Genomic DNA, 15,553 nt, shown 5'->3' on the forward strand with positions numbered 1-15,553 from the left:
AGCAGTTGACATCAAGCTAGGTTCTTGATATGATGCTTAAATCTGGTACTGTAGTGCATTTTGTAGTTACTCTGTCCCTCGGATAGCTAACAGCTCAACAGTGAGCACCTCTGAAGTCTCTGGTGAGAGTATAACAGCCAGAGAGTGGGGGGGGAAATGTGAGAAGGTGATGAAGGTGGTTGCTCAATTTCCCAAAATGTGTAATAGCTTTTAATGTCACTTGCTAAGTATTTGGCTAATCTAGAAGAGTTGCTTCTGGATAATGCAGTCTGTTAGCTGTACCTGTAGAAGAGGGGCATGAATTTGGGAGGGAAGCGTGGCTGAAGTATCCAGTGTCACCACAATCCTCAGGGAAGTAAGAGTGAAGTACATAAATACCTCTTGTAATCCTTGCCAAGAAACTTTGCTGTCTTTCTGCTGTAGCATGCTCTGAGTTAATGTTGGAACATTTTGACTCCACTGTAGGATCTTGGCAATGCAGCTGCTAGCTGGCAAAGCAGAGTACCTGTTATAAAAGGTTGATTTTACTTACTTACTTGCTTATGTTCTGTTCCTTCATGTTTGCTCACTTGTTTTTGTTTGTTTTTTACATTTTTAAACAGCTATAAATGTATTCACCAGAGCTTGGAGGACAACAACAGATGTCCCAAATGCAACTATGTTGTGGACAACATAGATCATCTCTATCCCAACTTCTTAGGTGAGCTCTAGGCTTGTTTGCATGAGAAACACCTTAGTTTTTAAAGGAGTCAGGCATTTATAAATTTGTTCTATAAACAGCTAGCTTATGGATATTGAAAACAAAATCCAAACATCAGCCCTGTGGTCAACTGTGGGTTTTATATACTAAAAAGAGTGGTTAGTGGTGTAAACGGTTAATACTCCACTACCTCTAGTAGTTCTGTATGCTGAGTTGAAGTAGTGACACTGACTTGCTGTTTACATGCTAAGAAAGGCAAAATGAAGATGTTTTTCTGATGGCTAGAGATCTGAATCTCTATTTACTTTTGTGTTTTTTTGCACCGGTGTCTGTCTTATTGAGAACATGCCCTGTTTACAAAGCATGGGCACTGGCGGGGGGGGGGGGTGCAAATTGCATACTGTGCTGTTTTGGCTACTGTAGTAAGGTCCATGTGATGTATATATGTGTAAATTGGAGAGAAAATATTCATGCACATACCTATATGCAATCCTAATTGTTTGCTTTGTAAACAGAAGAAGGAAATATTCCTAACTGGAAATAGAACTTAAAACTTAGTTATGGGAAGAAAACATCAAAGGAAGCACATTGCAATGTGGAATATCAAAACTAAATCAAATCTTGATTTCATGTGCTAGGATACCACCCATTTAATAGTAAATAGATCAAAAGCCACACCTGCCAAGGAATGCTTAGGAAATGAGCATCCTGATTTAGATCCAGAGATGTTGTGCCAAAGATGATGCTGAGGCAGATCCGGAAGTATATGTTAGGCTGGAGAACATTGCTTCCATGTGCCTGTTCAGGGCTTTGAGGGCTGTGTTGGAGGTGGAAGAGCTTTTGTGTGTGTGGGAAGGGTTGAAGTTATCTTTCTCTTTGCACCATTCACTAAATTGGTGTGAAATAAAACTGTAGCAAAAATATATCTTTAGAAATGCACATAGTGATTAAAGGAAAAAGTTCTGTTCAGATGTACTTGTTCTCAGCCAGTGATAAACCAGTTAATGTTTTATCTCCTGCATACTCTTCTATGATATACTTCTGCCTTGGAGTTGAAAAACTTTGTCAAAGAACCATGGGTGCTTAGCAAAAGGAACTGAAGCAATTTGGGGAACGTGTAGGCTTTGTATGAGTTGATGATTTTAAGATAATATTTATATACTTTACAAAAATAAACTGAGGAATAAATCTGTGAGGACAAAAGCAGAGGCATGTTCTACTGTTTTAATTACTGATAAACCTACTGTGGAACTAAACTAAAGTAAAAATATAGAGGAGGAGTTTTGTACTGGTGGTGTTAACTCTAAATCCATCCCTTCTCTGACATCCTAATTACTTATATTTTTTTAGTCAATGAACTTATTCTTAAACAGAAGCAAAGATCTGAGGAGAAAAGACTCAAACTGGACCATTCAGTGAGTAGCACCGTATGTTCCAACTTTCTTACTTTATATTTTATGATTTTGTACAGCAATTGGGTCATTACATGGCTTACTTAAAAGAAATTACACTGTTGAGCTGATGCTTTAGCTTGCTTCATGAGGGAATAATAGCAATATCAGTGGCAGTGGGACTAGATCCCCCAACCTTGTTAACTCGCGGTCTTCCTGCCAGCGTTATATGTGTAGAGGCAAGCTGCGCTGGCATAGCGAGGTGTCATATGGTGTATTGAATATAACCTGGGAAACTGTCCATGGAAGAACACTTGTTTAAAGGTAATAATTTTCATTCAGTGTTCGAAATTACAGCTACAATGAGAGTAATGGATGACTAGTAGTGCCACGCGCTTGTCTGATCATGTGCGAGAAGCCGTGTTCTACAGGGAAATTGGAGGAAGGCAAATACCAACCACAAGAGGGAGAAGGATGTTTTCAGAGTCCTGGTGTTCTGGCTCTGATCCCAGATAAAACTGCCTGGGTATCTTCTAGACTTGCTTCATGTCATAGAATCAGAGTGTGATCTGTGTTCTCAGTTCATGAAAACCCCTGTACAGCAGTAGTGGATGCTCTTGTACATTAAGATCAAAAAGAATATATGACATGAACCAGGAAACTTGCATATTTGTCCTGCTATGTCTGGCTTCCTTGACTTCTGTAATTCACAGATAACATTATAAAGTAATATTAACAATTACAGAGCCCTTGTTTTGTCAGTTAACCCCCCTCCATTGAAGTGTTATTAATTTAGGGTCTGTGTTGCAGAAACCAATGTTTTCAGCAGTTGTATGGTTTAGGTGCTTTAAGGATTCATTGGCTTGCTTAGTTACAGTAAGTTTTTAATATTCATTATAGAATACACCATATTTAATATAAAATATGCATAAACCATATCTGGTTTAAAATGCACACAATTGACCTGAAGGTATGTTCAGTAACTTGTTGGAAATTGATTCTGCTCTCTCATAGTGCACCTTTAAAAGCCATGCCTGTAGATGCATCTGTTCTGGATAACTGCCAGTACATGGAAATCTACCATGACTTCGTGCCCAAAACAATGTTGTCTACCTCTTGGCAGTAAATAAAAAATACAGACATCTCTAAAAAGGGAAACCTTGCTGTTGTACTAGCTCCTTAATGTGCTTATTCTCTGCTTGTATTACTTCTGCTATTAAGAGAAGTAATTCAAGACGTGCTGTAGCAAATGCACCATTTCTCGGTCATGGGTTTGTGCTATGAAGAAATTACTTTAAGGCATCTTTGAAATTTTTCAAGTAGTGGAGCAGTAGTACATTAATATGTTAGTTTGTCTCAAATCTTGTTGACTTGCTTATAAATTACATTTTTTTCTGGTTGTTCCAGATTGATGATTTTTTTTTTACCTGTGTGGCTTCCACAGGTTCTGTTGAGTTGTGTAAATTGTTGCATATGGATGTTGTTACATTTTATTTTTCTTAACTGAGTAGATACAAATAGGCTGCAATTTCTGAGAATATGTCTGGTTTAGACTGGATGGTATTTTTACTACTTGCAAATTTAAATGTCTTAATCTAGTGTCATAGCTTTTTTAGAACAGGATTTTTTAATCCAGCTTTGTTTCTTAGAAGGGAAAGACATTTGAGCTGTTCCTGTTGGCTCCTCAGGCTTTTTGATGTAAGGCTGTATTAGCATTAACCTATTATTTGGGTTTTACTGTACTAAAAGATACTTTTCTACTGACAAGAAGACCAAGCAGCCTGTAGGGAAGAATGGGCAGCACAGTAGTATGCTGGCTCCTTGAGGAGTCCTCAGCTCTAACAGGTTAAATGAGATCAACCTGCTGAGCTCCATCTTCTTCCCAGTTCTCACATTTCCTGTGAAAATACTCTTAAGAGAAGTAGTGTGGGAGGTGAAAGCAGAAAAGATAAGTTGATACTACCTTCTTCCATTTGAATTTAGCATGAGGGCTTACCTATTACTTAGCTTAAAAAAATTAAAAGGTATCGCCACTTAACAGTATTTCAGATAGATGTAATCCAACTAAGCTTATATAAACATTTTTCTTCTTTCTCCCCATAGAAACATCTCAGAAACTAGGGCACAAATCAGATAAAATTGTGGCTGTGAAATAATCTCTTCCTAGCAGCAGCAGCTGCGCTGTCATGAAGCACAAATATCTCCCAAATAAGATAAGCAGTTACACAGCAGACAGAAGAGCTATATCCTATACATGTGGTAGAATTGAGAATTTTGATTCCTGAAAATTGTTTTGAAATTTTGTGAAGGGATGAAGTTATTGTAGTGTTCTTTTTAGTATCTGTTGCTAGATATAGCCCTGGGTGGCTTGAACTCACTGTCTCTCCAACATCTCTTGTTCTTTCTAGAATGGCCATAGGTGGCAGATAATTCAAGATTTTTTGGGAACTGATCAAGACAATCTTGACTTGGCTAACGTCAACCTCATGCTGGAGCTGCTGGTGCAAAAGAAGAAGCAGTTGGAAGCAGTAAGAAGTTTCTCGTGTCTTATTTAAATGAACACCATTGTCTAGTTTTTCTCTTTTCAGGGTTTGATTTTCTTGAAGTAAGGTTCTGTTTCCAAATGAGTCAGAATTTTCTCTTGCGTTTTGGTGTTGAAAAGTTGACCATCTCACTGACCTTTGTAGCAAAGTAACATTTCAACTGCAATGCCCATAACGTGCTTAGTGTTGCTGCTGACATGACAGGGTTATATAAGCAAGCAGGGGAAAATGGAAAAGGATAAGAGAAATGGCTAGCAGAACAGGGAGGTGCATATGAAAATGCTTGCTAATTGACTGTTGCACAAGTAAATATCAGATATTTCTTGGTAGTAAGCATGAAGAAGTCCAAAATATAGGTTAAGGAATAAACTCAATGAACATGTGAAAAAGATAACACCTTTTAGTATCTGCCACAATTGATGGAATCTGAATGAGTGCCATCTCTGAAGACTTTTTAGTATTTAATGCTTGAAAGAAAAGCTCGGATGTCTTGTTTATGAGCCTGGTTTGAAGATTTATACAATATGAAGTGAGCTGTTCCTAGGACTTAACTGAAATGTAGTTGGTTTAGGATAGTTCTCATGCATCTGGCCATTCCATGCTGTTGTTCTCAAGTGACTGTTTTCTAGTTAGGAGAGCCAGTACCTTCTAAACTAAACTGGATGACAAAATCTGGCCTAGTGAAATTCAGGTAGGAGGGTGGATTTTAATGGAGCTTTAAAACGGGTGATGAAAAGTCATATTTGGGAATGGCTTATCTTACTCTTGCAGAGTCAATATTTACACAACTTGTGGTTCTTGCGGAAGGAAAATAACCCAAAAATGTTTACTGACTACTAGCAAAAATTTTCTGTTATGTTATTGCATGGGTCTTGTAAATAACTTTTTTTAATTGTGGTTCAATGAAGTTATGGTGGGAGTATGGTTTTTTACTTCAGAGTAAAACCTCTTTTGTTTTTTCTTAAGCATTCTTGTGTCAAATCTGAAACAAAGGCAGCACAGGACTGAGTATGGAAGTATGGATGCTTCTGAGCAGAAATATCTCTTAAGGATATTAAGCCTTAAAAACCAGAAACACATCTGACACTAACAATTTAAAACAACTTTTCTAGTTTTACTTGCTTCACTTTTGTTATTGTCACGGGGTGGGGAAGAAGAAAATAACCTCGGAAAAGCAGTAGTCTTGCATCCTAATCTCTTTACTTGTCCTGTCCCATCTTCCTTTTATTGATTCTGTGTGCTTCTAAGTCTTCATTCTTTTTGAGTGTATGTTCACAGTCCTTTAACAATAAATATTTTGGTAGGTTGTGAAAATAAGTCTCGGAATGCTGGAATAGGATTAGGGCTATATTAATGCTGGAATATAGGTTTTATTTCTTTTCTCCTGTGCTTCTCTTATCTTGTCCTGTCAAGTTTGTGGCCAATTTGGGTGAAAATATTAAGCCAATGGTTAAGGAAAATGACCTGTTACAGAAAGATTGGAAAGGGTTGTTTTAATTCCATCAGTGGCTTTATTGTTTTCTTCCACTCTGGAGAAATCTTCAGAAATCGCTTAACAGAAATGTTAATTTTGAGGGGAGGTGTTTTTATATAAAATACTTAATGATTTAGTCTTTTAATCATGAAGTGGATGCTAATGATTCTCCAGAGTAAAGGTGGGTCTGTGAGGAACCTGTATTCCAAAACCGATTTCAGATGCAGCAGCCAAAAAACCTGAAACACATCTCAACTTACTAGTCTTCAGTAATGCACAAACAAGAGGTGTTACAATTTCTGCCTTCATGTAAAAACTTGTTGTGAGTCAAATAACACCTTAAAACCTGTGAGGCAAAGTAAAACTACCATTCTTAAAACTGCCTTAAGCTATTTTCTCTTCCTCACCTCTAAGTGAAAGCTGTTTCTGTGCTAAGTTGGATTTCTGTAGATAAAATGGTTTTCTCTTAATGCGTATGGAAGAGTTACACTTCCTTATTTACTGTTTTACAGGAGTCCCATGCTGCCCAATTGCAGATCCTTATGGAATTTCTCAAAGTTGCCAGGAGAAACAAACGAGAGGTAACTTGCTTTGTGTTTCAGTGGGTGAGGTGCTTTCTGCTGCTTTCTACCAGTTCATTTAAGTGATGTGTTAGCCAGGCATTACCTCTGCAAAGAGAAAGGCAAGGCGTGTTTGGGGAAATCTCAGGCAGAGGACATGTGGGTTTTAAGGAGAATTACTCTTTACATATGACAGCTTCAACTTTTAATCACTTGCCGTTCTGTCTCACACTGGTGAAGCATGTGGGAAGGTAGAGATTCCTTGCTGTAAAATTACATCAACTTCTTGAAACCATATTTTTTTTTTCTGTGATGAGAAAACTGAAAGAAGGGGAAGGAGTGAAATTGTCACTCTCAAATTTTTTTCTTCTAGTGTATCAAATGCCATGACTAATTCTGTGCCATAAAAGAATACATTTGCTCTTTCCTTTTTCTCTATGAATGTCTCAAGGAATGCAAGAGGGTTCCATAATCATGTATACAGTCTTTTATCATCTGGGACTTAAAATTTTTAATGTCAGGCAATGTATAAAACATAATACCAGAAATAATCCAGAAACCTAGAAAAATGATTGTGGACACAGGTAGGACAAGCTTTCTTGGAGGTCATGGTTTCTGATAAAGGATGTGAAGAACATAAGACCCAACAGTGTGACTGTAAGGTCAAACTTGAGCCATGTAAAGGCAAAGGGTGTAAGAATGCTTGTCCAGAATAGGTTGAAAGCCTGGTTACGGAATCATCCCAAAGCAAGTTGTTTGAAGTCTGTCCACCAACAGATATCCATGGCCTTCTGACTAGAACCAACAATGGTAATGGAAAGGGACTAACTACAGGGGAAAACTGAGTCAAAGGTAAAGCTGCATTTGTAGAGTATAAGACCTACTAGTCTAGGCATGATGTCCTGTGAAAAGTGATGAAAACACTGTTTATTATATCTGATATTATTATGATATCTTAATGTCAAAGGAAAATGAGCCAAGATATTCCATACTTAACGTCTTGGTGAAGACAAAATGGCACGCTTCCACTTCTGTTCACTATGAAGCATACTATTTGTTTGATCCTTCAGGGCTGGAAAAAAAGGAGAAATAGGTATTACAGTTATTTTTACTTAAACAGTAAAGATACAAGCCTTGCTCAAAACCATTGAGGTATCTTAGCTTTCATTTTTTTGAGTGCTGGTACAAGTTACTTTATGGTGACTCAGTCTACAAACACCTCTCAGATCTTCAGAATATCTCCTTTTATTTTCTTGTATTCAAGAAATTTCTTGTAGTCTTTAGTATTATGCAAAGAATTTCAGAAGCTTGACCACTACAGAAGTAATGCAGGCTCTAGCCATTGTTAATCAGCATTCATTAAACACCTTCCATCAGGATTCAGTGCAGCTTGAAGGACCATTAAGGTATTTCCTGGTCATGCTGCCTTTGTCTAGGAGGTGAATTGAGCAGGAAGTGCTTCTGGAGGTTCATGCACAACTTAGCAGGGTGCTCTTCTGTGAGGAGTCCTGTGGTGATTCAAGTGTAAGAGTGTTTGGGGCAGTACCATAAAGTCAGTGATGACTTTGGTTTCTCCCCTCCCAGTTGAAACTGAGAACAACTCTCCCAGAAGGAAGGGCTGTTGACACCTCCTTTAGTTTGCATGTGCTGAGTGGGAAGGGTGAAGGGAAGGGAAATTGTGTAGCTTCTGGTTTTTAACATACTATAGCACAGTGGCCCACCACTGATTTTAAGCAGCTGGGAACCCTTTCCCATCTCATTGTATCTGCCTCTTTGCTTTAGTAATAATGTACATGGACAGAATCTCTTTAAAGGCTAAAGAAATTTAATTTTGGCTGCAGATCCTCTACAGTCTTGGGAACATCCTGAAACCTATTGGGACACATGGCTTATTTCAGATTCCCTGTGTCCCTGCTTATGTGTTCCCTCCGTTTCCAAGACTTCCTCTGCAGACTGTCACATCTCCAAAGACCTCTGTGCAGGCCTGTCAGTTCTTGCCTTGCCATAGTGGTTAGCGTCTGGTCTTGCCATTTATTTTGAGGGAAATGGGGACTTAGCAGCAAGTCTGATGGCAGTCTGTCTTTTTACTTGATTGGGATAAGAAAGATGAAAACCAGTGGGTAGAATCATGGAAAATGCAGACCAGTCAGTAGGATAGTTTTAGAAAACTACCAAAATCTGTCTTCAGTCACAAACCTATACCCATAGAGTAAACTAAGCCAGCTGATGCTTCCTTTCTACTAAGTGCCAAGGTCCTCTCTGTAGCTGGTGGCGTTTGTGACAAGTATTCTTTTCTGGAGGGAGTTTTCTGTGTGGATAATAAGAGGAGCTACTATTTGGGGGGGAAAAAAAGGCTTGCGTTAAGCTGGTTGAGAAGATGTATCCAAACTGAAGAAAGCATGAGGTGCTAGTTTGGAAGCTGAGAAGAAGGGTTTAAGTGGCCATATTAATAACCCTCTTCTGCTTTACTGCATTGTCAGAGCTTCAAACTTCAGTGTAGTTTCTTTTGATGCTGTAACACGTGACCGTTTAAGTACAAATGGAACTTAAAGAACACTTCAGGCCCTGGAACACTTCCACAATGTACGGCACATAACTGAGTCATATGAACAGTCTTTATTTGGGGAGGAACACTACCTTTTTTTACTTTCCTAATTCAAACCTGGTTCTAGTAAAGATGACTGCAGAGTAAATGCAATTTCACTTAGTAAGCCATAGCCTGTAACATTTAAGAACTTAAAAATAAAAAAGCTTCTTTTGTATATGACAGAGTGCTTGTTTCAAATTTTTTGCTTGAAAGTTTAAAGGAATGTAATATTCCTTGGTAACTTTATTGCACAATTTTATTAACAGGTTTTACTTATTACATACTGCAAGTTCTGGCAGAGAGACTAGGTACTTTGTTAGTTAATACAGATATTGCCTTAGAGTTGGTGTACTAGTATAATTTCATAATATATTGAGAGCATATAGTTAACCATATGTAACCCTCTTCGCTTGCTTCACTCATAAGATTTGTGAGGGTTTTTTTCTCCTGCCTTCAAGCTGTGGTGACTTTTGAGCTTCTTGGAGGGGGTTTATATCTAAAGAAAACTGTATGTTTATAGGTTTGTGCTTAAGCATTCAGAATATTGTTGTAGTCAGGTATTCTGACAAATACCTATTTCTTGCACTTTTATAACTTTTTCTAAGAGAAAAAGGTGAGGTTCAGCACCTGCAGAAGTTTCTATTAGAAATCCTGTTTTGATGTGTTCAGAACTTTCCAAAACATTGATCTTTCAAGCTCAAATTTATTGCATGTTTTTTTGCACGAAGGTGTTTGCAAGTCCTTTCTCTTAATATATTTTGTTTTCTTTTTGACCTGTGGCAATGTGGCAAAAAAATAAATCCTTGGCAATAGTAAAACATTTTCTTACTTTGAAAAAGATTGAAAATGGCTAAAACAGCTAAAGCTTAAATACTTTTCCAACAAAATAACAGATGTGTTTTTCCCCTCCAAAATGTATCCATCATCTGCAATAGTTAGTTGTCTCTAAGGCAAACTTAGCATGGCTTCTGTATGTGTGCACAGTTAATTGAATGCACACTCCCCGATTTTTTTTTTTATCCAACGGTCTCTTCTGTTGAAACCAAGGGTACAAGAAGTCTGGAAGGTCACTTTTAATAATGAAACAATTTCGGGTTTTTTATTCCTGTTTTCAAGGGAAACAAAATGCAACAGCTCATGACTTTTTAAAATTCATATTTTCATGCCAGAATTTTAATGCTGTTAGCTTAGCTGTGTTGCATAAATACTTTTGCAAGTTTAACTTTGTTTACTTTCATATGATCACATGTTCTTTCATCTTGAATGCTTTGTGAGAGCACTGATAATATCGGGTAATACAAGAATATAAAACTGGGGAGAATTTTATCTCTTTAAAAAGAGGCCTTACTAACTGTCAGGATCTGAAATGAAGTTAGACACTACCATATGTATTATATATATATATTTTGTCCTAAAACTTTGTTAGCTCAGCTACCTGATGGAGGGTGTATGCTATATCTGTGAAGTAGCGCCATTGCTTACTGAAAGACAATTGAGCTTAATTATTAGTATCACAAATGAAGTTCAACAACATGCAGGTGATGTTCCCTAGGTGCATTCATGTTTCTCTTGGCAGCTGTCACTTTGTTTTTATGTTTCGTGGGCTTTTGCTTTCTAATAATATCACATTAAGTCTCTCTAACAAAAAAAACCCTCTTGCACATCTGCTAATGCCTGGGGCTGTTTTTAGATGGTAAACATCCTGGGACAGAGAGGTAACCCTGAAGTGTCTCAGGTTGGTGGCGCTGAGTGCTTGCTCAGCAGAATCGCTATAATTTTTTCCAGCCTTAAGTGTATGTATCTCTCCAGCTGTCTTCACTTACTCCATATTGTAAGCATGTTAAATACTAAAAATAAGAGGAGTTATTAGTTATTGTAGGATAATTGCAGGGAATTATAAGCATGAATTCTCCAGGGATGTCATTACCTTGTGTTAATCGCTTCACCTGTCAAGTCTTACTGTTCTGCGCATACACACATGGATGAACTAATGAGTAAGCAAGAGGAGGTGACAGATCTAGAAATCAGTCATGCTCTTATGTTGTCATATAGTCTTGATTATGTTCCAGGACTCCTAAGGTGAATTTATAGCTATAGTAATCTCCCTCCTATTCACTGCACTTTAACTGATTATTTTAAATCTATTTGCATTTCTAAGCTACTCAATGGGAGATGAGCTCTGACTGCAGTGATGATAAGCCAAGGATACAGGTAGTATATGAGCAGCAAGCTAGAGATTATTGTATAAATATCAGTGTATAATAGCAGACCCCTTTCTGCAGGGGACAGGTCTTTCCAAAGAAAGAGGGGGCACCCTAGTACTAGGAGCTAAGTGGTATGTACAGAGATGTATTAAACTCTTAAGGCAATTAATCTAAATGTTTAGACAGCTTTGTTCCCTGCCCTAGATATTTGTCTCTTTTGACATTTTTCTATCGGACCCTATCAGTAAGTCTTCAAAGCATTACTCCTGCAACCCAAACTGGAGGATTTAAATGAGGGGGAGGAAAATTCAAGATATGAAATGTATTTTTGATCAGCCAGGCATCTCCTACCTTTAGGAATTCTGTGTGTTAACCAGGATATTCTCAAACCTTTCTCTTAGCTTTACCGTGGTTAAGAGGAAACATTTGCTATCTGGAGGAAATACTGATCGGAGAGAAGTAATACTCCCTGCAGATAAATGTGTTATAGATGGACTGCCCAGTGTGTCTACAGCCTGGATGCCATGTTTCACCAAAGAAAGTAACTTGTGGTGGCTCAGGTGTTCTTATCTTTCTAACTTAAACCTCTTCTTTTTGTGGGAAGACTTTGTAACAGTGAAGTGTTACATCAAAATAAGTGAGACTTACAAGAGGGCTAAAATCTTTCTAAACTCTGAAGATTACTTCCTTGCCGTAGTTGCCTGGTATGTTATAACAGGCTCTGTATTCAAAGCAATAATGGAAGGAAAACCAGGAGACAGACAAAACTTTCAACTGGTTTCCAGAGAAAGAAATTGATCTTACTCCTGTATAGTTGTTATTGAGGTACATAGTTCTGCAGGAAGAAGTTCATTTCGCTGGGTACCTTTAGGAGAGGTTCAGCTGTTGATACTTAAGTTTACACTCAAGTTTGTTACAGCAATAGTTGATGGAAGAAGTAGGAAGAGAATAATGTTGGATGGTTGAAATTGTGGGATAGAATGAAGGGATTATCTGTGGAGGCTACCTGGTTTGTCGTCCTCGGCTGGACAGATGATACTTGTTTGCCCTGTCCTGGTTGGTACAATGGCTATGTGTGTCTGGGGAAAAAAAGATGCTCCCTCTGGTAGTGGTCACATCTGTTTGTCTTGTTCTACAGTGTGTATTGTGATGAATGCGTGAGGGGTTTGGATCAGAGCCTTAAAGGTGTGTGTGATTGAGCATAATGTGACTTGAGCTTTCAAAAGCATGAATCCAGATGGTCTGTTTAAGCCCCTCAGTTGAATAGTGTTGGGGATTTCACAGTATTTCTGTAGAAAATAACTTCTGTTGTTCTTTACTTATGCTTTTTCTAGAATTGGAAAGACAGTTGGTCAAGGGTGTATGACTCCCTTATGCATTTTTAAGGCTGTTTCTTTCTAGGCTGTCTGTGTGGCACTGGGAGGCTCTGTTGAGCTTTTAGGGTTTTTTTGCATATGTTTAGAACTGGCACCAGGAGATGCAGTCAGAACTGCTTTCTGTCTGCTGTACAAATGTAAAGAATGAAGTCACTGCCTCATGAGGGGCCCTTGGCCCAGGACAAGCAGGAAGCCCAAGGATGAAACCTCAGTGCTGTGCCCAGCTGCACTTGTAGATAGCCAACTGAAAACACACTGACAGTGTCCTGGTGTTTAGCATTGTATAAGTTCAAATTAGTATTTCCACCCAAGAGTCTTATGTGGAAGTAGTATGGTAGGATGTCTCTGCCTCTGAGCAACTCTAACCAGGGGTTTGCTTCCCACCAATGTAGTCCAGACTGAGAGCTGTCTTTGAAGAACTCTTTGTGCATGTATCTAAGATGGCTTGAGATTCAAACTAGAGGGATTTGGGGAGTGTTTTGTGGGTGTGAAAGGGGTTTGGGTCTGAAAGGTTACCTAAAAAGAATGATAAAGAGCCTGTGTTTCCTACTGTGGTACCTTCTTGACTTTTATGCCTGAAATCCCTTTTCCAGTGATTATTAAGAAACTTAGGCTGTTTAGAGGTCTTTGTTTTTCTTCTGTATGTATGTGTTTGTGAGTAACTTGGGACCAGGATGTTAATATACCTACTTTACTGTATAGTTCATGCAGTGGAGTTGGTATGATGAGGTTTAACTGCTGGATTGAAACTTTCTCCTTGTTCACATTGGCCTTTTCCGTTCTGGGAAAGCATCTGTATCTGAGAAGAAAGTTTATAGTATGTGCCTCTATTTTAGCATATGTTTCAGTGTTCATTCTCTTTGCTGACTTTATCTGAAGTTTGACAGGCATGATTCTGCCCATCACTGGGACAGGTCTTGGCTTGCTTTCTGTGCCAAACGTAGTGAAAATCAAATTAAGGGCCCATAAATCTGGATACACTGCAAGGACTGTAATTCATTTATCTTTCCTTAATGTCCCTCAATGGCTGGCAATTATAAATCAGTAGGCTCATTTTTCAAAGTTTAATTGGAATGAATGTGGACTGATTTAAGGTCTTTCATAGATTAAAGCTAAACTGTGGAACACTTCAGCCAACCTACTGGAAAAAAAAAAGCCTCAAAGTGGGCATTAGTAACTCATTTGATGCTGATGGTATGAGAAGACCTTTCCTAAAATAAGGATGAAACACTTGCCTAGTTTTTAGGCTTGCTACTGTTGGGTAAGTTTATGGTAGGTTCAAATTGCTTACCTTACTGTAACTGAAGGAGGGATTAGTAAATGAAGTCCCAGATCTTATACTTTTGGCTCTGTGTAGCAGTTAGTGAAAAGCTGGCCAGTAAAAAGGTATCTCTTGTTCCTATAAAAAGGTCTCCTGTTTATGTGATGGCAATAGCTGTCAATTGTTTTTCAGTTATCCAGTTTGGCTGTGAGCCAGTATGTTGCAGAATAGCTAATTTCCTTGCTGTAACTTTGGAACTTCGAAGTGGTTTTGTAACTTTAAAATGGGATTTACAAAAGTGGGGGACTAATGGTATTTGTCTGCTAGGGCTGAGTACAGGCAGCACCCATGCTGTGCAAGTGTCACTTAACTTTACCGCTAATCTTGGAGCTATAGCACCACCTGCTATTCTTGCTGTAGGTTTCACAAGTGAGAATGGAATTCTCTGTTGTGGTGTGGTCTGTAAATTATGCGTGGCAGTCTAGTTTTAAACCATTAAACTTGTGCTATCTGTGACTCAAATTAAATATAAATGGAAACTTGTGGAGTAGAAAGATTAGGATATAAATACCACATCTCATTCCAAGGAAGAAGAAGCCATGTTAAATAGGAGTGGACCCAGCAGTCTTTTCTTCTCCTCTCTCCAGGGACAGAAGCTTTTTTTTTTTAATGTTGAAAAAGTAAATTAAAATGGTGGATTTTCTAATGCAGAGCACACAGATATTTGGAATGCTGATCAATAGAGGGTTTAACTTGGGGTTTTGTTTAAGCAAAACTTTCTGCCACTTAAAGGATCAAGCTTAAACACTCAAGTGACTAAGTCCTTGGGAGTAGCTTGCCAAATGTTTTTGAGAGTGTCATACTAAGAGTAATGTCTTGCAATACTAGTAACTTTGGATTTGGGTAATTTGATATTCCCTTGTAAATTAAAAATGACAGAAACTTGCCTGGCCTTTAGAGAATGTGTTGTACTTAAGCTTTCAGCGGACTTGCTAACTTGTTAGCAGCTTCTGTTCACAGGCCACAGTGCTAGCTGTCTGTAGATTTTTGTTGTGAATTGAGGAGTCAGGTGGACTTGCAGTTCTCAGTGTATTTGTTAGACTGGTGTGTCTTAGTGAACCAGACACGCATTGGAGCTGAGTTTTGTTTGTTTACGTCTAGGCTTGGAGCTCTTGCCTAGAGAAGTGCATGTGTGAGGCTTGCAAGGGTGAGTATAGGCTCTGTGGGTGTTTGGATGGGACATGTCTTCTAAATGAGGGTGAGAATTGGAGCTGGTGAGTAGATGATGTTCTCGCTTAGGGGTGAGCAGTTGTCAGGTCTGTGGCTTCATAGTTGCTAGAGGTGAGTGAAGCCAGGTTGCTGGCTGACTGAAAAGTAATTGGAAAAACTTGAAAAATCCTGTGTGACACAAAGAAAGGAAAATGTCGGCTGATGAGAGGGGAAGTCTGCTTCTGACC

The 15,553-nt window shown here is 38.5% G+C and overlaps 1 protein-coding gene across 1 annotated transcript in view; it reads left to right on the forward strand.

Annotated features, from left to right (window-relative positions):
* COP1 (COP1 E3 ubiquitin ligase) overlaps positions 1 to 15,553 on the forward strand; it is a 127,739-nt gene that overhangs the window by 7,484 nt on the left and 104,702 nt on the right. The window contains 4 exon segments of the mRNA XM_056355540.1: positions 603 to 700; positions 2,051 to 2,127; positions 4,500 to 4,619; positions 6,621 to 6,689. Coding sequence (XP_056211515.1) covers positions 603 to 700; positions 2,051 to 2,127; positions 4,500 to 4,619; positions 6,621 to 6,689 — 364 coding nt within the window.

Source organism: Falco biarmicus, chromosome 11 (assembly GCF_023638135.1).
Source record: "Falco biarmicus isolate bFalBia1 chromosome 11, bFalBia1.pri, whole genome shotgun sequence".
NCBI classification, from domain to species: Eukaryota; Metazoa; Chordata; class Aves; order Falconiformes; family Falconidae; genus Falco; species Falco biarmicus.